Source organism: Symphalangus syndactylus, chromosome 4 (assembly GCF_028878055.3).
Source record: "Symphalangus syndactylus isolate Jambi chromosome 4, NHGRI_mSymSyn1-v2.1_pri, whole genome shotgun sequence".
Lineage (NCBI taxonomy): Eukaryota > Metazoa > Chordata > Mammalia > Primates > Hylobatidae > Symphalangus > Symphalangus syndactylus.
Genome location: NC_072426.2, coordinates 158,628,217 through 158,652,898, shown reverse-complemented (window position 1 = coordinate 158,652,898; position 24,682 = coordinate 158,628,217). Strand labels below are relative to the sequence as shown.

General features: G+C 42.0%; 1 protein-coding gene and 1 long non-coding RNA gene across 10 annotated transcripts in view; one reads left to right on the top strand and one right to left on the bottom strand.

Moving 5' to 3' along the window:
* The window catches only part of LOC129481329 (uncharacterized), a 30,440-nt gene extending 28,660 nt beyond the window's left edge, over positions 1–1,780 (bottom strand). The window contains exon 1 of the long non-coding RNA XR_008657351.2: positions 1,432–1,780. This is a non-coding gene — a long non-coding RNA (uncharacterized lncRNA). The remainder of the gene's footprint in view (positions 1–1,431) is intronic.
* The window catches only part of CCDC110 (coiled-coil domain containing 110), a 32,155-nt gene continuing 8,906 nt past the window's right edge, over positions 1,434–24,682 (top strand). The window contains exons 1-7 of one of the 9 annotated variants that reach the window (XM_063637667.1): positions 1,434–1,518; positions 2,522–2,626; positions 11,321–11,376; positions 11,663–11,728; positions 13,217–13,327; positions 14,137–16,249; positions 17,232–17,409. In XM_063637667.1, coding sequence (XP_063493737.1) covers positions 1,509–1,518; positions 2,522–2,626; positions 11,321–11,376; positions 11,663–11,728; positions 13,217–13,327; positions 14,137–16,249; positions 17,232–17,409 — 2,639 coding nt within the window. In that variant the 5' untranslated portion in view covers positions 1,434–1,508. Of the gene's footprint in view, positions 1,519–2,521; positions 2,627–2,854; positions 3,391–11,320; positions 11,377–11,662; positions 11,729–13,216; positions 13,328–13,461; positions 13,576–14,136; positions 16,250–16,746; positions 16,811–17,231; positions 17,410–24,682 lie in introns of those variants that run through there. The other 8 variants (XM_055276569.2, XM_063637668.1, XM_055276566.2 and 5 more) reach the window with 8 other exon arrangements.

The following is a 24,682-nucleotide window of genomic DNA, read 5'->3' as shown; positions in this document are numbered from 1 at the left end:
AATTATAATTTAATAAAATTGTCTACAATGCCACAAGAAAGTCAAATCTTCTAGAGCCCATTTTTTTTTTTTTTTTTTTCTGAGACAGAGTGTCGCTCGGTGGCCCAGGCTGGAGTGCAGTTGCACTATGTGGACTCACTGCAGCCTCTGCCTCCTGGGTTCAAGTGATTCTCCTGACTCAGCCTCCCGAGTAGCTAGAATTACAGATATACTCCACCATACCTGGCTAATTTTTGTATTTTCAGCAGAGACAAGGTTTCACCATGTTGGCCAGGCTGGTCTCGGACTCCTGACCTCAGGTGATCCGCCCACCTCGGCCTCCCAAAGTGCTGGGATTACAGGTATGAGCCACCACGTCAGACCTAGAGCCCATTTCTTTTTTGTTGTTGTTGTTTGTTTTTTTGAGGCGGAGTCTGGCTCTGTCGCCCAGGCTGGAGCGCAGTGGCGCGATGTCGGCTCACTGCAACCTCCGTCTCCCGGGTTCAAGCAATTCTCCTGCCTCAGCCTCCTGAGTAGCTGGGATTACGGGCGCACGCACTATAGCCCATTTCTATAAGAAACTGATTAGAGGAAGTAAGCACTGAAACTATCATAAGAAGTTCCATTTCAATGAAAGCAAGCCATGTATTACTTATCTATTTTATGTTATTATATAGCAAATTATGATATCCTAGTGATTGTGATTTCGAATTTTAATTTTCTATGTGTAATGGTTTACTACAAAATAAATAATATATACTCGTTTAAAACTTTAAAGAGCACCATTCTCTGATGGGCAGGAAGATTAGCTGGGGGCACGCACCCAGTCCTTGTTAAAGGAGGTCGGGTTTCCCGTGAACACAACATCAATCCTGCACGTGATTCACCAGGTGCGTGAAAATTAACAAGCTTAGACAAATGAAGACCACCGTCGCTTCCCACAGCTCTAATGAGCATATTTTAATACATGTTTAGGTTAAGTTCATTACTGGAAAATAAGAGTCTCCTTTTCATTGCAGCAAACAAAAGTCCTTTCACAATATTGGTCATGGGCCGTTCAAATACCCAAATGCTGAAACTCCTCTGAGGGATGCGCTGAAACGAGAGGACTAAGAATAAAAAAAAAAAAAAAAAAAAAAAGCGATGAAGTGGAGATGTCGAAAGGCAAAGGGAAAGCTCTCAGGTGTGTGTCCGTCCCCGGGCGGTCCCTTTCTCCGCACCGCTTTGGTCCGGCGGGTACTGCCGCGAGTCCGAGTGTGAGCAAGCCCGTCCGGGACAGCCGCGCGTGTGCGGGGAGGCGCCCAGGTGGGCTGTCCCAGGCCAGGTTCCCAGGGAAGCTCTCGGGGAGGCGTCCGGAGTGACGAGGCACCCACCGGGACCCCACCAGGGACCCCAGCCGAGCGCGCGCCGCCGAGGGTGGGGGTGGGGCCGGCGCCCCGGCTACCCGGTTACCTGACGACAGGATGCCCTCCGCGGGGCGGCGGAGCGGGAACGTGCGGCAGCGGTTGCGAGAGAGATGAGCCGCGGCGATGAGCCCAAGTGAGAGTTGGGCGGGGCTGGGCTCCTAGGGGAGCCGCGGGAACGGAGGGCAGCAGAAGGGTGTTCAGCAGGCGGCTCCCCGCTCGAAAACCCGGGACATCCCGGGCCCGCCCTTCTGCACTCGCCGCACATCTCCTGCTCGGCCCTAGGGCTGAGCACCCGCTGCGGCTCCCTGCGCCCGCTGTGGCTTACGGTCTGCCGCCGCCGCCGCCCGCCCAGCGCGCCCTCGGGTGGCCGTTTGCAGAGAGCGCCGCCCCCCGCCCCAGGCCCGGCCTGACGCCGTCCCGACGCCCCGCCCCCGCCTTCAGCCTTGACCCCGTCCCATTCCTCTGCCCCCACAGGTCCCGCCCAGTCTCTCCGCCCCATCCCATCGCTGCGCCCCGCCCCAGCCTTCAGCCCCGCCCCCTCCTAATTCTCTCCGCCCCGCCCCCCCGCCCCATCCCTCCCCTCCCGCCCCAGCCGTTAGCCCGCCCCATTCCTCTGCCCCCCCAGCCCCGCCCAATCTCTCCGCCCATCCCAGCCCTCCGCCCCGCCCCAGCCCCATTCCCTCCGCCCCGCCCCAGCCTCAGCCCTGACCCCGCCCCATTCCTCTGGTCCTAGCCCCGCCCAATCTCTCCGCCGCATCCCAGCCCTCAGTCCCGCCCCAGCCCCAGCCCCATTCCCTCCGCCCCGCCCCAGCCTTCAGCCCTGACCCCGCCCCATTCCTCTGGCCCCAGCCCCGCCCAATCTCTCTGCCGCATCCCAGCCCTCAGCCCCGCCCCAGCCCCAGCCCCATTCCCTCCGCCCCGCCCCAGCCTTCAGCCCTGACCCCGCCCCATTCCTCTGGCCCTAGCCCCGCCCAATCTCTCCGCCGCATCCCAGCCCTCAGCCCCGCCCCAGCCCCAATCCCTCTGCCCCGCCCCAGCCTTCAGCCCTGCCCCGCCCCATCCCTCCACTCCGCTACGCCGCCAGCCCCGCCACGCCCCGCCCCGCGACCCAACAGCCCCGGACGGTTCTGTTACAGAAAAGCAGCACCAGGAAGAGGATGAAGTTGACTCCGTTCTCCTTTCAGCGTCCAAGATCCTAAATTCTTCGGAGGGGGTGAAGGAAAGTGGCTGCAGTGACACAGGTAAAATCGCCAGACCGTAAAAGGCTCCTTTAACTATACACAGGCGGCAGCATCTGGCCTGGGCCACCTACTCACCTGGCGTGCTTCCCACGGCCGTGATGACACTGACAGCAGCCACCACGGCACTCGCGCTTTGTGCCAGTGCTGTTCTAAGCACGTAATGGGTCAACTGTTTAATTGTCACAACACTTTTACGAAGTAGGTGCTATCACGATCCCCATTTTGCAGATGAGGAAACGGGCACAGAGAGGTTAACTCCCTAAGGTCACACAGGCAGCGAGGAATGGAGCGGGCATTCAGCAGGGCGGCTCCGGACTGCCTGTCTTCACCACCACGCTATGCTACGTTGCTTCTCTGAATGCTAAGAATTGTTGAGTTTTTTGGACACACACTAAAACGGTATGCAGTCAGCCCTCGGTATCTGGGAGTTCCGCATCCTTGGATTCAACCAACCACAGATGGAAAATATTCAGCGGAAAAAAAAACAATTTAAAAATAACAATACCACATTTTTTAAATGCAAATTTTGAACAGTATAACGGCCATTTACATAGCATTTACATTGTATAAGGTATTACAAGTAATCGAGAGATGATTTAACGTATACAACAGGATACGCATAGAAGCTATGCAAATACTACCCCATTTTGTATTAGGGACTTGAGCATCTGCAGATTTTGCTATCCGCAGAGGCTCTGGAACCAATCCCCTGTGGATATCCAGGGAGGAGTGTATGCCTTTTCCAAAGAAAACTACTTTTTACAGTAAGTATTTATGGACTACAGAATATTATATGGGGAGGATGTTTGAAATAGCCACATAGCTAAAGCTTTCAAGCGCCACATAAACTATGAATAAGATGAGGATACCCAGCTAGGGCAATCTGAGGACATTGAAGGTGGAGTCCCAGGCGACTGACTAGAGGCCTCTCAGAGGAGCCTGCTGCGAGGGGACATGCTGGGGAAGGAGCAGAGCACGGGGCAGGAGAAGGGTCTAGACTGATGTGCCATGCCCGGACCCCCAGTTGCCCCTCTGTGGGATATGGGCAATCCTGATGCCAAAGTGCTGAGCCACAAGAGGCCTGAGGTTGGGACGGGATTTCTGCACCTCCATCATCCAAGATCTTCACAAAAAGCCTTGTCAGGGCCCGGAAAGAAGAGACTAGAGCAGCCACACCTTAGTAGGCAGAAGACACCCGGGTGCCCAGGCACTACCAGGATGAGCAACACCCCAGTGGAGGCCAGTGGGACAGGCACTGGCCAGTCCCCTCTCCATCCTCCTGCCTCCATCCATGAGATTTGCAGGTTTCCGTGGGCAACCAGGAGGGGCAAAGGGGCCCCCGAACAAAAGAGAAAGAGTCCTCACAGAGAGTCGAGACATTGAGGTAGCTCCGATGTAAGGTCAGAAGAAATAGAAGTACCTTAATTTGGCAAGACACGTTTTCTAACATCAGTGAGGCTTAGGGTTCTGGAGAAAGATGCCAACATTTATAGAAAATAGTTACATGCAAAATAGCACATGTGCTTGTTGAAGAGTTACAGTCTTTCTCGCCAGAACACAGTGGTTACAGGTATGGGGTGGACACAGGACAGGTTCTCAATAAACACCAGTTATCTCGAGTCAGGGGCCACCCAGGAATTTCCTGCCTGCAACTACAGGCAAAACTAGGAGGTATGGCTGGCGCCCTTCTCTCTACTCTCCTATTGATGCTTTATTGTCACCAAGTGAGCCATTCCCCGTGTACTGTCAAAATAATGACCTGATTTGCATAACTACTGCCAGGTTACAAAGAGTTATAGAAGGTTCCCAAGGTCTCTCTGATTTCAGAACTAGTGGTTAACCTAATTAACCCTTATTGGAATGGGTTTGTGAGAGACTTTTGAATTTGAGGGTGTCCAGGGTGGCGATGCCAGCACCCTGTTCTACCCGAGCCTTCATTCATTCGTTCGTTTGTGGTGTAGCAGGACGAGTCGCAGACAAAACTCCTCAGACACCGGATTAAAGAAGGAAGAGGTTTTTTTATTCGGCCGGGAGCGTCAGCAGACTCATGTCTTAAGAGCCGAGCTCCCCGAAAAAGAAATTCCCAGCCCTTTTAAGGGCTTACAACTCTAAGGGGTCCACGTGAAAGGGTCATAATAGATCAAGTAAGCGTGAGGAACGTGACTGGGGGCTACATACATCAGCAAACAGAACAAAAAGTTTTACAGTGCTTTCTCATACAATGTCTGGAATTCACAGATAACACCACTAGTTTTGGTCAGGGGTTAATATTATTATTATTATTATTTTAATCACCAGGGCCAGGTGGTGGCGCCAAGGTCATCTAGCTATTTATCTTACTTCTGTTTCTTTCCAACTTTTTGCTTTCTCCCTTTTCTCCTGTCATATAAACTAGGGAAAAGGGGAGGTTGGGGAGAAGCTGGGAAGGACAACAGGAGAAGTGGTGGTCTCATTTCAGTGGAGCATATTCTTTTGAGCACCTGCTAAGTTTCAAGTGCTGTTCTAGGTGCTGGGGATCCAACGGTGAACAAAACATGCAAGATTCCCTGCCCGCATGGAGCTTACCTTCTAGTGAGGGAACAGACAGACAAAGGCTATTGTGTGTAAGGGGGGAATAAATTCTATGGAGAAAATAAGGCTGAGAAGGGGCGGAGGATTATTTGGAGTGGCAGAGGTGGGTGAGAAGTGTGTCATTTTAAACAGGGTGGTAGGAGAAGGGCTCACTCAGCAGGTCACATCTGAACCAAGACCAGAAGGAAATAAAGAAGCAATCTGTGCAGATTTCTAGGGAAAGAGCATTGCAGGCAGAGAGAATGGCAACTGCAGAGACCCTGTGGTGGGAGCGTGGCTGGTGTGACTGAGGAACAGGCGCTCTTGTAAATGGAGCAGAACAAGCAGGGAAGGGTAGGAGGGAGGAAGCAGGACAGGGCTTTGTAGCTCCATGGATGAATTTGGGATTTATTCTGAGAAAATTGAGAAGCACTGGAGAATTTTGAGAAGGCTTCTCTCCCCTCCGTCTTGACTAGAAATTTTCAGTTTACCAAATTATCATCATATTGCCTCTGCAGTAATGAGTTAGTGTCTCTTGAGCATTCACTATGTGCCGTACACCTCGTACACCTCAATAAGGGCTTTACCTACAAACTGGACACCGTCTAGAGTTATCCCCTCACTGCGAGTGCGTAGCAAAGCTAGAATTCAAATCTGGGCAGCAGGCAACCTGCTGCATATAGCTCCTTGCATAATGACTGTGACAAAGCCTCATGCAGAGGGTGCCACACCTCACAAAGCTTTGTAAGACAGGGACGTCTAGGAATGAACTTGAATTGTCACAGCAGAACTCAGTATTAGAACTTGCGGTCAGGCGTGGTGGCTCACACCTGTAATCCCAGCATTTTGGGAGGCCGAGGAAGGAGGATCACCTGAGGTCAGGAGTTTGAGACCAGCCTGGCCAACATGGTGAAACCCCGTCTCTACTAAAAATACAAAAATTAGCCGGGTGTGGTGGCACATGCCTGTAGTCTCAGTTACTCAGGAAGCTGAGGCAGGAGAATCACTTGAACCCGGGAGGCAGAGGTTGCAATGAGAAGAACCTGAGAACTACAAAGCTTGCAGAGAGCCTGACATCTTACGTGGAATCATTACCCTGTTGCATTTTCAGAATGTATTTGTTCCTCTGGGTCTGTTTGCTACAGGTATGCAGTTGGTACTTTTTGTATACGTTGAATACAATATTTTTTGCAGGCTCAGAATAAAAATTGCCTCAAAAGTCATCCCATTGATAACTACCTTGTTTTTCACTTTTGACAGAAATATGAAACAGCTGGAAAATTTAAGTTGAATATGAGATGAGTAATATTCTTACATTCCCAATAAACTCTCATCTTGGTGGATGGGACCATGTCTTCCACTTTGTTTATATGCCTCCCGATACTGTGTGTTTAGCAGGGACTTGGTAAATAGTGAAGTGTGATTGTGTTTTATCTCCTGGGTTCTTTGATAATTTCCCTTCCAATTCTAGAATCACATAATTCTGTGTGACTAAGTTTTGCCGAGTTTTTAAATTACCTTTCCTTTGGGAATAAGTAGCAGCCGATGTCTCTGAAACTCATAAGAAAAACAGAAAGTTATGTTAATAGCTTTTAAAAATAGATGAATCTGACTCCCTGCCTACTCTCTGCCTGTGCAGAATCATCTGAACTTTGCTGGAGAAAAACACTCACTTTTGAGTCATACCATGAATCTAAAATGCGCTCTCAATGCTATTGGGAAAACTTACTTTATTTCCACAGCAAATTCTTCTTCAAATCCTCTGCAAAAAAGCTATTTCACTCCTCCCGTTCTCAAATCTCGAACACGTTTCTCCCTGGCCTCTCCACTCATAACATGGTCCCACTCTATATGAAAAAAGTAGAAGCACTCAGACCCAAACTCCTTTGTTCTCACCCTTCACATTTGTGAAACCCATATTCTAGGTCTTCTCCCATTTCAACGGAAGAATTGTCCTTGATCAATCAAAAGTGATTTCCTCTGGATCTCATCTCCTGTGGAATTCTCAAGTCCCAGCTTCTGCAATTAGCCTCCCTCATTGTCCAGAATTATTGCTTTTCTCCCTTTCTGCTATGTGATTCCAGCAGCAAACAAGCATGTTAGAATGTCCTGTGGTTTAAAAAAAAAAAATTCCTTCTCTTAGCCAGATGTGGTGGCACACACCTGTGGTCCCAGCTACTCCGGAGGCTGACATGAGAGGATCGCTTGAGCCTTGGAGGTGGAGGTTGCAGTGAGCCAAGATCACGCCACTGCACTCCAGCCTAGGCAACGGAGTGAGATTCCATCTCAAAAAAAGAAAAAAAATCCCTCTTGACCTTCACATCTCTTCCTGGATGCACTGTCGTCCCTTCCACAGTGAAACTAGGAAGAGCAACCTATCTTCCATGCCCACCAATCTTCCCCATTCCATTCTCTCAAACACTTCGTTCGGGCTTCTATGCATGTCCTTCCACATGACCAGCAGTGACATCCACGTTTGTTTATTTATTTTAGATGGAGTTTCGCTCCTGTCTTCCAAGCTGGAGTGCAGTGGCACAATCTCGGCTCACTGCGACCTCCACCTCCCAGGTTCAAACGATTCTCCTGCCTCAGCCTCCTGAGTAGCTGGGATTACAGGCACGCGCCACCACATCCAGCAAATTTTTTTGTATTTTTAGTAGAGACGGGGTTTCACCATGTTAGCCAGGATGGTCTCGATCTCCTGACCTCGTGATCCGCCCGCCTAGGCCTCCCAAAGTGCTGGGATTGGAAGTGTGAGCCACTGCACCCAGCCCATTCATGTTGAATGATGTGTTCATTGCTGCTCCCATGAACCATACACTGGTAGACCCATCTGACTATGGATAGCTCTCCTTTGATGTTTAACAGACAACCTAGCCTTAACATATCTAAAAATGTTTTTCTCCTAAAGTATGTTCCTACTCCTAAAGTATGTCTCCTAAAGTATGTCCCAGTAAATGACATCATCCCCCATCCATCTGCTCTCACCAAAAAACAAGGAGCCATCCTTCATTCCTCTCTCCTGGCCCCAATGAATCCTCCAGCAATGCTGCTGGCTTCATCTCCAAAGTATATTCTGAATCCACCTACTTTTCCCCATCTCCCCCACCACCATTCTAGTCCAAGATATCTTCATCTCCACTTGGATTATTGCAGTAGCCATGTAATTGCCTTCTCACCCCCACCCCATACTCCATTATCATGTAGCAGAGTGACCTGTAAACTTTCCAGTCAGATCAAATCATTCTCCTGATGGAAACCTTCCAAAGTTCCCCGTTTCGCTTAAAGGAAAAGCCAACTGGCTCAGCTTGGCCTGGAGGCCCTGCATAATCTAGCCCCTGTTCCCTGCTTGATGTGTCCTTATCTTGTGCTCCCGTGGGTTCATTAAGCTGCTTAGTAACAGTGCAATCACGCTGAGGCCAAAAAAGGAAGAAGAGATGGAAGATGAAAAATATATGTAGACAACATGTATAAATCCCATTGCTTTCTTTAAAAATCTTTGATTTGCTGTATCCCTTTATTAAGTCTGTACATTTCTTTTGGTCTCGTATTTCTTATTTGATTTTAGCTAAAGGAATCTTATATTTAGCTTTGAACTTGCAAATCCTCCTAATGAAAGGAAGTCTGTACAGAAAAAGGAAGCTATTCCTGTAGGTATAGGAAGGAGATAGAATTTTGAACAGTTACATCACTCAGAATAGAGTTGAAGGCTGAATATATTTATGAAAATGATATCCTATCTTTGTGTTTAAATAAAGACCTGTGTGGAAATTACAGTTACAGAACAGAATGTAAACATAAACTTTCACAGTGTATAAATCATATAACTAGCAAATATCATGAAAAGAGGGAAATAGGCATGGAAGGAAATAGAATGCTAATTTTCTCATCTCTCTTGGCAGGGAGTAAGACAACAATGAATACAATATCGAAACAATAAAGATTTCAAGCTCTTAATTCTTTTCATGTTAATTTTCACTAGTTTACAGGGATCTCTTAGGAAATAATATCTCTCATGCAGTAAAAAAAAAAATCTAAATACTAGAAATAATTTCCACTACTTGCAGTTTGAAAACTTCTCTTAAATTCAAGTAAATATAGGTACTATTTATGTAAAATACCATTTATGTATAAAATGATTCCACTTCGTCCACATATGTGCATAGAGAGCTGACCGAAAGATGGCACCTAAAATTAACAACAGTTCGTTGTGGGTGGCGGGATTCTAGGTGATATATTCTTTCCAATTTGCACTTTGGTCTAATTAAGTTCATTAGAAGAGGTTATTTTAGAGTCTGAAAAGCATTGTGTTTCCTTCCTATACTGGTCTGGGCCTTCCTTCAGTTCCTTATTTTTTAGATGAACAGTTCAGGATACCAGGAGTTTAGCTGCCATTTTATTCCCAAGAAGAGGCAAAGCTAAGCAAGATCCAGACAGCAAGATATGCCCTCTGACTGAAGGTGGAGGCAAAGCTAAGCAAGATCCAGACACACTCACTCTCCCTCCCTGCCCTCTGACTGAAGGTGGGATTCTTCAATAGCCAGGCAGCTCCAAGCTCCGAACCAGCATTGCCCCTTCGGTGATGAGGGTCAGAGGGCAGAAGGGGTGCCTGTACTTTGCAAGCACCTTCTCTAGTATCTGACAGTCTGCCAGTCCAAAGGAGATTCACTGACCTCTTTTAAAACTTAGGGCAGAAATTATCAGCTAGGGGAACATTCCTTCATGGCTGTCATTTCACTTAGGACACTGAAAGCTTTTATGAATACACTCTTTCATAAAAAGTTTACAAAGCAAGCAGCCTAACATGTGGAGAAAGACAGATATAAGGACATTTGCAAACATGATAGAGTCTCCCCCTGTTGCAGATCTATAATCTATCCAGGACGGTATCAACCAAGTGACATTCTGCCTATTATCAAAAGAAGTTGGTGTACTTCTGTCTACTGTATCTCAGTATCAGAGTCACCAAGAAAACACAACAGTCAAGCACTGGATGTAACAACCCTTTACTCACAGAGTGAAGAGATGGAGCAAGATCAGCCTCAGTAGTGGGTGTTGGTTCCCCATGGCCAGAGGGACCCTCCTGGACCATCTGCAATCCAGCAGGGGACAGTTAGAGTAGTGGGGTTAGCCAGGTATCATATGACACACACACTTTAGCAGAACAAAGGAGTACACAGAGTCTGAAGCGGGGAGTGCTATCCCCACACATGGTAGCAAGTCCAGCACAGGCTGTGAGCGAGGACTTTAGAAAGAGTCCCCTTGGTAAAGAAGCGCTCCAGGCCTGGGCCCATTCATACACGGCCAAGAGGGGATCTAAAGACCGTGAATGTGGGCCGGGCGCAGTGGCTCACGTCTGTAACCCCAGCACTTTGGGAGGCCGAGGCGGGCGGATCACGAGGTCAAGAGTTTGAGACCATCCTGGCTAACACGGTGAAACTCCATCTCTACTAAAAATACAAAAAGAAATTAACCAGACATGGTGGCGGGTGCCTGTAGTCCCAGCTACTCGGGAGGCTGAGGCAGGAGAATGGTGTGAACCCAGGAGGCGGAGCTTGCAGTGAGCCGAGATTGCGCCACTGCACTCCACCCTGGGCGACAGAGCAAGACTCCATCTCAGAAAAAAAAAAAAGACCGTGAATGTGTGAATGTGAAATTGCCCTTCCCAAGGGAAGCCACACGTGGGTACTGTGCTTAAGACCAAGATAAAAATTATGCTGTTGATCCAACTTGGTTTCCATAAGGGGAAAAATGTCACATGGAAATTTCACAGAAATTGAGGCCTATATACTGCTTTGCCAAGGGTCTCCCATAATATGAGCATTATTAGGTGTTTTTGAATGTAGTTTATATGCCAGAAACAAAGATATCTGATATTTGAGTTTTTGACAGTTCTGAGTGTGGTGTTGCAAATTAATGGTGTACTCTAAAAGCAAAGACACTATTACAACCTCAGGCGGATATATTAAGTCAAGCGACAATTATCACTTAAGCTTATTATGTGACTAGCATAGTGTGAATATCAGAAGTTCTCATTATCTCTGCCTCACTATCCAAGGAAGTTAGAAGACTGCTTTCTATTACAGGTTTTAAAAAATAAAATTTAAGAATTAAGTCACATGGTTTTTCAATTTTGCTTCTTAGAATATGGCTGCATAGCAGAATCAGAAAATCAAATCCAACCACAATCAGCATTGAAAGTGAGTTCTATATTCCATTTTATTATCCCCAAAATTCTGGGTAAAGGCTGATCTTTTTCAGAATAAATATTCCCTAAATGCATACGGGTTCTCTCACTTTATCCTCACAAAGATCTCCATGAAAGCACATTGGGGAGTTAGCAAAATGACTAAGAATGTGAACCACCTGACCCTCATGGGATCCTTTCAAGTAATAGGCAACTTCGAGAGACATAAAATCATAACAATTCAAGAATATGTTTACCTACCTAAAAATATTCGATTTCATACTTTACTTTTGTCATAGGTCCTTCAGCAGCAGATGGAATCATTTCAGGCTTTGCGAATGCAGACTTTGCAGAATGTCAGCATGGTATGTTTCTTTTAATCTATATATGAAATATCTTACCTTGAAGTATCATCCATCTTCTAAGCTGATGGTCACTAGCCAATGGATTAGCTGACACAGAATTTAGTATAATAGAGGCTACAGCATATTCTAGGTGCAAAATTTCTTTTAAGGAAGCTACATTCTTCTCTCTATTATACTTGTATTTGGAAACAAGCCAAAAGAGATAGCACTCGCTGATTTTTTAAATACACGTTTAAAGTCTATATACAGACTACAAATAGGGACCCTCATTATAAGTGACATGAAATCTAATTCAAATTGGCTTAGGGAAAAAATGCACTTTAATAGCTCAAGTAAATGAAAGTCCTGGAGAGAGCTCACTTCAGGGTAGCTGAGTCCACCTGATCAGGCCTTGTGTCGTCAAAACAGGTCTCACTCTGTATCCTGATTCTGTTTTCCACAGTAGGGGATTCTCAGACTCCCTGTGGTGGTAGAAGATCTGCTAGAAGGTCCAGTTCTTTCTCCTTCCAAATTCAAGTCAGAGAAGAGAGTACACTTTGCTTTGAGAAGGAGTTTCGCTCTTGTCGCCCAGGCTGGAGTGCGGTGGCATGATCTTGGCTCCCTGCGACCTCTGCCTCCTGGGTTCAAGCAATTCTCCTGCCTCAGCCTCCTGAGTAGCTGGAACTACAGGTGCCCACCACCATGCCTGGTTAATTTTTGTATTTTTAGTAGAGACCAGGTTTCACCATATTAGCCAGGCTGGTCTTGAACTCCCGACCTTAGGTGATCTGCCCACCTCGGCCTCCCAAAATGCAGAGATTACAGGTGTGAGCCACCGCCCCCGGCTATACTTTGCTCATAATAGTTTAGACTGAGGTTCTTGGCCTGATTCAGATGGATCCCTACTGGGTCACATGCAATGCTTGAACCAATCACTGTCAGGTGGCCACTGTTCCCTGACTAGTTAGCACTCAGTCAGGTGCCCCTGGGAGTTAGAGGCAGAATCAATACTACCCTAAACACGCTTCATCCAGAAGAAATAAGGAGAAGTATAAACAGAAGGCTAGAGTGTGGATATTGGGGGTATGTAACAAACACATATTCACTAAAGACCGAATGTAAACTTCATCCCAATGTTCTTATACTAAAAGCACCTGCAGGGAAATGGGAAGGGAAGATAACTCCTCCTAAGGGGGACAGAATAGATTCCAAAGGTCTCTTATTCAACAATGTAAAAATCAGACACCTAAAATCATTTGAATATAGTTCATAAAACTTTGTTTTACTAAATCATTTCTGATTTTATAACAATTAAGGCATAATTTTCTTAAAGATTAACGATATAGATTACAATAAATTAAGTAGCTTTCATTTATATTCTATACAATGGGAAAGACTTTTTATGGGCAGGAAATTTAAACACACCTTTTAATTATAATGTCTATTGTTCCTGTACATTCATAAGTTTACAAATCTGAAATCAAATTTTTCTCAATTTATCTTTTAAAGTTACAGTTGGAAATCAGTGAAATATTGAACAAAAGTATTACTGAAGTAGAAAACCCACAATTTAGCTCAGAAAAAAATCTGGCGTTTGGCACGCGCATTGAAAAGGATTTGGTATGTTATTCTACAGAAATCATTTCTATATGTAGGTACTTCGAAATGTGACTACCATCAGTTCATTTCACTTTACATGGTCCCCTTTGTTACAGGAAAAATGGACCATCAGAGATGAAAACAAGGAAACTCCAGTCCTGAAAACCTTAAAAGATGTGTGTCTACCTCTGTACTTTTGCAGTTTTCCCATTTCTGTTAAGAGTCTGTGAGGGACATTTGACTTAGTCCAGATCCTAAAAGATTCCCGAGTAAATTCAAATACAAGGCAGTTTTTATAGCCAATCTATTCACTTAGGATTGACCTAGGTCTGGGGTAAATTCCCTAGAAAAGCTCCAAACCAAAGTTACCATCACTGTGTCCACACTGACTCGAATTCACACTTCCAGGATGGTCACAGTCCTAAAATCACCTGAAACGAGTGCAAGCTAAGGTTAACAAATAGCCCAGAATTGGAAACATTCATTTGCCTGAAACTCCCATTTGACCTATTGGTTCCATCTTCCCCACCTACCTATGACGGCCTCTTGAAGGACGCTAAATTTCTATATTTCTGAAATTGAGGGGTTGGCCCACGTATCTCACCCCGAAGGAATAAGAGCAAGTTCTAAGTAAATTGTGAAGACCAGAGTTACAGATCTCAAAACAACTGTTGGAGAAAATAAATCATACTTGTTATGCTCCTTTGCTGTGAAAATGGATAAAATGCTTGTTTAGGGTACATAAATAAATCCTCCACAAAATATTATCTGTACTGCTTGATCATGTGGCAAATGACAATACATTTATAGTGTACTTCTTATTGTTACAGCCTACAGAGAATCAAGAAGAAAACCTTTCTATGGAGAAAAGTCATCATTTTGAGGATTCCAAGACACTTCATTCAGTGGAAGAAAAATTAAGTGGTGATAGTGTGAACAGTCTCCCTCAAAGTGTAAATGTTCCATCCCAGATACATTCTGAGGACACATTAACTCTGAGAACTTCAACAGACAATTTATCTTCAAACATAATTATACACCCTTCAGAAAATTCTGCCATCTTGAAGAATTATAATAACTTTTATCGTTTTCTACCTACTGCACCTCAAAATGTGATGTCTCAAGCTGATACAGTAATTCTGGATAAATCCAAAATTACTGTGCCTTTTCTCAAGCATGGATTTGGTGAAAATTTAGACGACGTTTGCCATTCTATCAAACAAATGAAAGAAGAGCTTCAAAAGTCACATGATAGGGAAGTGGCACTTACAAATGAACTTCAGACTTTACAAACTGATCCCAATGTTCAAAGAAATGGTAAATATGACCTGTCCCCTATTCACCAGGAAAAAATGAGCTTTATTAAGGAAGAAAACATGGGCGGTAACTTAAATGAAGATGTAAAATCAAAGAGAATTTCAGAATTAGAGGCATTAGTAAACAAATTACTCCCCTTCAGAGAAACAGTGTCAAAATTTCATGTGAATTTTTGTAGAAAATGTAAAAAGTTATCTAAGAGTGAAATACACAGGGGAAATAAAAATGAGAAAAATAATAAAGAAATTCCCATCACTGGCAAAAATATTACAGATTTAAAATTCCATTCCAGAGTTCCAAGATACACACTGTCATTCCTCAACGAAACAAAACATGAAATGAAAGACAAAGAAAGACAACCATTTCTAGTAAAACAAGGATCAATAATATTTGAAAATGAGAAAACTTCCAAAGTTAATTCTGTTACTGAGCAGTGTGTTGCAAAAATTCAGTACTTACAGAATTACCTAAAAGAATCTGTGCAGATACAGAAAAAAGTAACAGAACTGGAGAATGAAAATCTAAACCTTAAGTCCAAAATGAAACCTCTTATCTTTACCACACAATCTCTCATACAGAAAGTTGAAACATATGAAAAGCAACTTAAGAATCTGGTTGAAGAAAAGAGTACTATTCAGTCTAAGTTAAGTAAAACAGAAGAAGACAGCAAAGAATGTCTTAAAGAATTAAAAAAAATAATTAGTAAATATAATGTTCTGCAAGGTCAAAATAAAACTCTAGAGGAAAAAAATATACAACTTTCTTTAGAGAAGCAACAAATGATGGAAGCATTAGATCAACTAAAAAGTAAGGAACACAAAACTCAAAGTGATATGGCCATCGTCAATAATGAAAATAATCGAATGAGCATAGACATGAAAGCAATGAAAACCAATATTCTATTGATACAAGATGAAAAAGAAATGTTAGAGAAAAAAACAAACCAGCTTCTAAAAGAAAAAAGCTCATTTGAAAATGAACTAAAAGAAAGCCAGCTAGAGATAATGCAGCTAAAAGAAAAAGAAAGATTGGCAAAAACAGAACAAGAGACACTTCTTCAAATAATAGAAACAGTTAAAGATGAAAAATTCAACCTTGAAACAACATTACAAGAATCTACTGCTGCCAGACAAATTATGGAAAGAGAAATTGAGAATATTCAAACCCACCAATCTACTGCCAAAGAGAATTTTCTGCAAGAAATAAAAAATGCAAAATCAGAAGCAAGTATTTATAAGAATAGCTTGTCAGAAATTGGCAAGGAATGTGACATGTTATCGAAAATGGTAATGGAAACCAAAACAGATAATCAGATTCTAAAAGAAGAACTAAAGAAACATAGTCAAGAAAATAGAAAACTTGAAAACAGCATCAGTAGACTTACTGAAGACAAAATACTTTTAGAAAATTACGTAAGAAGCATAGAAAATGAAAGGGATACCTTGGAGTTTGAGATGCGGAATCTTCAACGAGAATATTCAAGTTTAAGTGATAAAATTTGTACTCAGCATAATGACCCTTCAAAAACAACTTATATTTCAAGAAGAGAGAAATTCCATTTTGAGAACTATACTCACGAAGATACTTATAGTCCTCGGAGTAGGCCTTTGGCTTCTGATTTTAAAGGTACGCAAGTCCTGGTAGATTAGTAGAGATGTGTTTAAGATTCTTTTAGCCTATTGGGCACTAGCCAGAGTACAGAAATAAGGAGGAAACTTTAAGATGAATACAATTTTGTTTTGTAAAATTTATATCCAATTATACAGTGAAATTATTTAGGACATTTTTCTAGATAAAATTCGTTTTATTATATTATGTGCATTATATGTGTACAAGCCAACTTTGGCAGTGAGCAAGATTAAAATTATTAATTTAAATTAAAATTTAAAATTTAATTTTAAATTTAAATTAAAATTTAAAATTTAATTTTAAATTTAAAGAATGAAATTTAAAATTTAATTTTAAATTTAAAGAATGAAATTTAAAATTTAATTTTAAATTTAAAGAATGAAATTTAAAATGAAATTTAAAATTTCATTTTAAATTTAAAAATGAAATTTAAAATTATTATTTTAAAGTATAAGTAGCACTCCCACCTTAAAATAATTCTTTTTTTTTTCTAGGAATTCCAAGTAAACTGTATCATTTGCTTCCATCCAAGATATATAAATAAACTGCTAAAATCAATGTTTCAAAACTTTTGTCCAAGTACTTTTTCCCCCACAAAATAATTTTAAATTATATTATTACATTAACCTGGTAATTGATTAGGCTAGTTTTTAAAATTAGAAATTGGAATTAGGTATATATTTTGTATTGTCAAGAATGGTGGCGAATCTGAGATTTTACCCAACTAGTAAGCTCATATTTTAGGCTGCTACAGTTTTGTGGGTTCTACTAGAAGGCACAAGACTCCTGAGTGAGAGATTAAGGAGAGTTTGTTACCATAGCAGGAGCCAGAGTATCAGCATGTTTGCATTGGTTGTCCAAGCCCCAATTTCTATAGGCAGCATAAAGAGGATCACACAGTGGGTTGCATTACAGGAGAAAGTGGGCTTAGAAACCCGAATATTCTAATGGATAGTAAGATGCCTGCCCTTTGCTGTAGGTGGAAACATTACACTGACAATACGCATGCCTGCCCTGGCTCCAGAGGAAACACAATCTCTAGCTTCCGAGGTTGCAAGCACACCTGTCCTGTGCTCCAGAGACACTCTGTCTTCCAAGACTGCTATTCAAATATTCCTTGTAGAATTTTGTCCAATGCTTTTTCTATGTTTATTGAGGTGATCCTGTTTTTCTCCTTTAATCTGTTAATATGGTAAATTATATTAATTTGAAACATTAACCTTGAATTCCTGGGATAAACTCCACTAGGTGATGTTGTATTATTCTTTTCATATACATTCCTGGATTCAGTTTGATTTCTGCTTCTATATTCTGAAGGATGTTGGTCTGTATTATTTTCTTGTAATGTCTTTGTCTGGCTTTGGTATCAGGAAAATCCTGTCGGGAAGTGTTTCCCCTCCTCTATTTTCTGAATTTGTGTAGGATTGGTATTATTAATATTATTCCTTCCTTAAATATTTAAATATGTAATACTCATACATGTTTAGAAAATATGTAATATGTAAATATTCACCAGAGGGCCTGGATTTTTCTAAATGGGAAGGTTTTACATTGCTAAATGATTTCTACTAATGTAGAACTATTCAGATTTTCTATTTCTTAGAGTTGATAATTTGTGTGTTCTGAGGAATTTGTACATTTCATGTAAGTTCTCAAATCTATTGTCACAAAGTTGTTCATAATATTCCTTATTAGGATTTTAACGTTCAAAGGACTTGTAGCGATGTCCCCTGTTTAATTTCTGACATTGGTAATTTGGGGGTTCTTTTTTCTTTATTATTCTTGCTAGAGTTTTACCAATTTTATTTTTCTTTTCAAAAAATCAGCTTAGTATTTCATTGATTTTTCTTGCTGCTTTGTTTTTTATTCCATTGATTTCTGTTCCTATTTAGTAATTTCATTCCTTTGGGTTATCTGGGGCTAATTTGCTGCTTCCCTAGTTTCGTACCCACATTAACTGCATCACAGAGTCTGGTATGTTTTCGTTTTCATTCAGTTCAGAATACTTTCTTTTTCACTTGTGATTTATTCTTTGACCCAATGGATTAGAAGTGAGTTGCTTGATTTCTAAATGTTTGGAGATTTTCGGTTATTTTTCTTTTATTGATTTCTAATGTAATTCTGTTTTGATCAGAGAACATACTCTATAATCTTTTTTAGTTTATGGAGGCTTGTTTTATTGCCCAGAATATGATCTGTCTTGGTTGATGTTTCAGGTGAACTGGAGTGTTCTATAAATGTCAACTAAGTAAACGTGGTTGACAGGATTGAGCAAATCTATATCTGTACTAATCTTGTGTCTGCTTGTTCTAACAGTTACTGATAGAGGAACAGAGAAGTTGATTTGTTCATTCTATAAATTTGTTTAATGTGTTTTAAAGCTCTTTTATTTTATTTTTATTTTTATTTTTATTTTTTTGAGATGGAGTCTCACTGTTTTCAGCCCGGGCTGGAGTGCAATGGAACAATCTCAGCTCACTGCAACCTCCACCTCCTGGGTTCCAGCAATTCTCCTGCCTCAGCCTCCCGAGTAGCTGAGATTACAGGCACCCACCACAATGCCCGGCTAATTTTTGTATTTTTAGTAACGACGGAGTTTCACCATGTTGGCCAGACTCGTCTCAAACTCCTGACCTCAGGTGATCCACCTGCCTCGGCCTCCCAAAGTGCTGGGATTACAGGCATAAGCCACCGCGCCCAGCCAAAGCTCTTTTATGTATGTATATACATTTAGCACTATTATGTCCGGTTGGTAAACTGATACCTTTATTATTATGAAATAACCCTCATTATCCCTAGGGGTATTCATTGTTCTAAAGTCTCTGATATTAATATAGCCCCTCTAGTTGTCTTTAGATTGGGGTTTGCATAGTATATCTTTTTGCATCCTTTTATATTTATTTTGTAATGATGAATCATAGTAGGAGAAACTCTGAATAGTTAAATAATAAATATATACCATGAAAATGGATTACTAAATCCTGAAAATCAAATATAAATCAAAGAACTAAAGTATTAAGAAAATAACTAATGGTGAGCACTATATCCATTTAAATACAAAATTAAGATTAAAGAACTGTTTGAATTATGGTTACAAAATAGAGTGTTAGTGTTAAAAAAACATTGACAATATAAAACAAACAATATAACTAAAAAGGCACATCCTTTTACTTTTAACCTACCTTTGTCTATTTTGTTTACTGCTGAATCCCAGTGTCCAGAACCATGCTTGGAATATAGCAGGTACTCAACATCTGTTAAGTGAATGATGAATGAACAGGCTGCCATTACACTAGAATATTAGGCATAGGCTGGGCATTCACCTTGTACGAACATTATAAAGAGCTTTAAGTATCAAAAAGTTTAGACAAAATTAGCTGGGTGGGGTGGTACATACCTGTAGTCCCAGCTACTCAGGAGGCTGAGGTAGGAGGATCACTTGACCCCAGGAGTTTGAGGCTGCAGTGAGCTATAATTGTGCCCCTGCACTCCAGCCTGGGTGACAGAATGAGACCCCATCTGTTAACAACAACAGCAAAGCTTAGACAAGATGACGTTTTAGGTCACTTTCTTTCTTTTTTTTTTTTTTTTTTTTTTTTGAGATGTAGTCTTGCTCTGTGGCCCAGGCTGGAATGCAGTGGCCTGATCTCAGCTCACTGCAACCTCTGCCTCCCAGGTTCAAGCGATTCTCCTGCTTCAGCCTCCTGAGCAGCTGGGACTACAGGCATGTGCCACCATTCTCAGCTTATTTCTGTATTTTTAGTAGAGATGAGGTTTCACTGTGTTGGCCAGGCTGATCTCGAACTCCTGAGCTTAAGTGATCCTCCCGCCTCAGCCTCCCAAAGTGCTGGGATTACAGGCATGAGCCACTGCGCCTGACCATTTTTAGGTCACTTTCTAACAGTAGTGTAATGATTTCTAATGGCTTTATGAAGATTTTTGGAAATATATATGTATCGGGGGGAGGGAGGATAATATATGTTTTTCTAGCTATCTCCCATAGGCTTATAGCCTGCCCCCTTGATAAGGTGTGAGGAGGAATAAACTGGAAACAGGTCTTCTCAGTCTTTTTTCTTGTAAACTATCGTGTGTTCTATACTTGATTTTCTACAAGTAAGTAACCTCCACCTTAACCCTGCTCTCTAATTTTGGTAAAGGCTATAGAGTGACTAATGTAACTGTTAAATGCAGCCAGAGTCCGGGCGTGGTGGCTCACGCCTGTAATCCCGGCACTTTGGGAGGCTGAGGCGGGAGGATCACCTGATGTCAGGAGTTCAAGACCAGCCTGACCAACAAGGTGAAACCCCATCTCTACTAAAAATACAAAATTAGCTGGGCATGGTGGCAGGTGCCTATAATTCCAGCTACTCAGGAGGCTGAGGCAGGAGAATCTCTTGAACCCAGGAGGCAGAGGTTGCAGTGAGCCGAGATCACGCCATTGCACTCCAGCCTGTGCAACAAGAGCAAAACTCCGTCTCAAAAAAAAAAAAAAAAAAAAATAGCAGCCAGAAGGCTGAGGTGGGAGGATCGTTTCAGCCTAGGAGTTGGAGGCGAGTGTGGGCAGCATAGGGAGACCTTGTCTCCACAGAAAATTTGAAAAATTAGCCAGTGTGGTGGCATATGCCTCTGGTTCCAGCTACTCAGGAGGCTGTGGCAGGATTGCTTGAGCCTGGGAGGTTGAGGCTGCAGTGAGCCGTGATCACACCACTGCACTCCAGCCTGGGCGACAGAGCAAGACCCTGTCTCAGAAAAAAAAAAAAAAAGCAAGACTGTGTGGCTTTGCCACTGCTAGTTGTTGTGCTAACTTGGACAAATTAGTTAATCTTTCTCTATTTCATTGTTAGATGTAAATTAAGAGATTAATAATTAAAAACATATTAATATGGAATGCACATGGAATGGTATCTGGCACACTGCTTTATATAAGTGTTATGTAATGCTACTATAATGCTACTAACTCACTTTTGGAAAATTAAGTTATAACTGACGAAAATCCAAATTAACAAATTACCTTACAACTTATTTACAACAAATTATTTGATGGATAATGATCTAGTGGTTGTTTTTGTTTTGTTTTGTTTTGTTTTAGTTTGTTTTTAAAGACAGGGTCTCACCATGTGGCCCAGTCTGGCCTCAAACTCCTGGGTTCTGGTGATCCTCCTGCCTTGGCTTCCCAAAATGCTGGGACTACAGTCATGGGCCACTGTACCCAGCCTTAATAGACTGATATATATTTTTTATTTATTTTACAGCTTACAAAATATTTTAAATTTGGTGTTCATAATAATTCTTCCAGGTAGATAATACAAATGACAGATAATGAAAGAGTCTTAAGAAATTAATTTAACTCTAGTATAGACAGCTATAATAGTAATAGGTTGAACCTGGCTTTTTTTTTTTTTGAGTCTCACTCTGCCATCCACGCTGGAGTGCAGTGGTGCAGTCTTGGCTCACTGCAACCTCCGCCTCCCAGGCTCAAGCAATTCTCCTGCCTCAGCTTCCCCAATAGCTGGGATTACAGTTGCCCACCACCATGCCTGGTTAATTTTTGTATTTTTGGTAGAGACAGTATTTCACCATGTTGATCAAGCTGGTCTCAAACTCCTGACCTCAAGTAATTCACCCACCTTGGCCTCTCAAAGTGTTGGGATTACAGGCATGAGCCACCGAGCCCGGCCTTGAACTTGGCTTATTATTCTTAATGCATGTTCCACATTTATATACAAAAGGAGCAGGCAGTCTCTGAAGAAGCAGGATAAGATTTCAAAAACTATGATCATACTACTGCTTAACTTTCTTGAGGTACTACTGCTTAACTTTCTCTCCAGTTCTTATTAGAGCTTCTTATTGATCTAAGTCTCCCTTACAATTAAGCCTTTCTTCCATGTTACATCAACATCCACAATCATTGTTTCAGATTTGAGCCTTGAACAGATTAAGTAGATGGTTTGTAGCAGAGACTGATGTCTGGCTGAGCAAGCTTATTTCTTCCGTCACTCATTGATGATGGATGCAGAAAACTACCCAAGTCATACAGGCATCATAACGGGAGAGTAGATAACTAGATGTGTAAGTTGTCCATAGAGGACGCCAGTGTCATGGCTGAGTCTGAGGAATAAAACTGTTTTGTATTGTTACATTTTCAAAGTTAAAAGAAGAGATAATAATTGTAAGAAAACAATCCATGGGCATCATAACTAGTTTGCACCTGTCAGATCGAATGTGTGTGTATGATTTCCTCTACCGACACTTAGAAAAATCTTAATTGTTTTACATATTTCACTATTCCCATTACTGGTTTCCATATTTGGTTTTCTGTAAACTGACACAATACATTCATATAAAATCCAGATAAGTTCTGTCAATTGTCACACTACTGCTTAAACCCTTCAGGAAGGCATTAGTGTTCCCATCTATGAATATGATATGAAGTGTGTTGTCTTAAAAAGGCACATTAATAAAAATTAACTATAAAGACAGATTAAAATGAACAATTATGATTTTTAAATCTAAAATAAATTTTGATAAAATCTGAAAATATAAAACTCTTATCTCAAAAGAATTGGGGTATTATAGGCATGAGCCACTGTGCCCAGCCTAAGAATAAATATATTTTTAAGGCTTTTTTGGTAACATTATCGATATATAACCATAGATTTTATTCACCTATGTGTACTTGGTAAGGCCATTCCTATTCTGAAGACAAATGTATTCAATATTACTCTTTGATTCACATTATACCCTTGGTAATGTGTTTACGATATTAACTGCACAGTGTTAGTTATGAGGCAGGCATGAAAAATTCCTTTAAAACCTTAATTGTACAAATTATCTGTACCATCTGCACTCCTCCTTCGAAAGCCAGCTATATGTCTGGCTTGACATAGTTCCCTCCACTTAAAAAAAGTGGGGAGGCCCAAAAGAAGAGTCTTGTAGCCTTCTACAAACTCATTTCCAGCTCTAGGCAGCCTGGACTGGCAGAAGGACAAGCTCTAACAAAGCACCACATATTTGTCCATTTTTCACAACGCTGATAAAGACATACCCGAGACTGGGTAATTTATAAAGAAAAAGAGGTTTAATGGACTCACAGTTCCACGTGGCTGTGGAGGCCTCACAATCATGGTGGAAGGTGAAAGGCACATCTTACCTGGTGGCAGAAAAGAGAGAATCAGAATCAAGCGAAAGAGGAAACCCCTTATAAAATCATCAGATCTCACGAGACTTATTCACTACCACGAGAACATATGGGGGAAACTGCCCCCGTGATTGAATTAACTCCCACAGGTCCCTCCCACAACGTGGGAATTATGGGAGCTACAATTCAAGATGAGATTTGGGTGGGTAGGGCCACAGCCAAACCATATCACAACATTATCAAAAATAACTTCCAATGTACTATTTGATATTTAGATATTTTACATTTCCCTTTTAAAATACAAACCCCACCAGCCCCTGCCCCTGGTGAATGAGGGCTATCAATACCTCACTATGAATTACAGTAAGATATTTAAATCATGTCTTTTAAGAGCAGATTTTTTTTTTTTTTTGAGACGGAGTCTCACTCTGTTGCCCAGGCTGGAGTGTAGTGGCATGATCTCAGCTCACTGCAACCTCTGCCTTCCAGGTTCCAGCGATTCTCCTTCCTCAGCCTCCCGAGCTGGGATTACAGGCACACGCCACCATGCACAGATAATTTTTGTATTTTTAGTAGAGACAGGGTTTCACTATGTTGGACAGGCTGGTCTCGAACTCCTGACCTCGTGATCCACCCGACTCAGCCTCCCAAAGTGCTGGGATTTCAGGCGTGAGCCACTATGCCTGGCTTAGAACAGATATTGTTAAAAGAGATAGGGCAGGTGAAGGAGAAGAGATAACTCGGGGACTAGCAGGTAAGGCCTAGGTGGGATGCCCCAGGAGAGGCAGCTTGACAGCTAGAGAGGAACATGGGAGGACACGAAAGACTGACTTCATCCATCTTCCAACTTCAGAATTTTTATAAGATACTCAACAAGTACATTCCCCTCAACCCCTCAACTCGTCTTGGGACTGCCATTGGCTAAATAACCTGATGCTTTACATAAATCACAAATAGAGGGCATGTTATCATATAAGCTGAAGCATTTGCCTCACTATATCATGTGTATATATTGTATCTATGTAATAATATAAATGGATCTAACATTTATCTTTGATGTTAAGAATGCTTTAGTAGGCTATGACACTTGGATAGCTATCAATCCAATTTTCAATACTTCTGAAAAGAAACAGCAAGAACTTATTGTGTACTTTCTACCCTTCCAGCAGTCTCTTCTACTCCTCCCCTCCAACCCTGCAATTTTTTAACATTAGCAGTAAAAGCAAATGACAGATTGCACTCCAGGATTTTATAAAATGTGTAAACATATTCTGCTCAGAAACATAGATCTA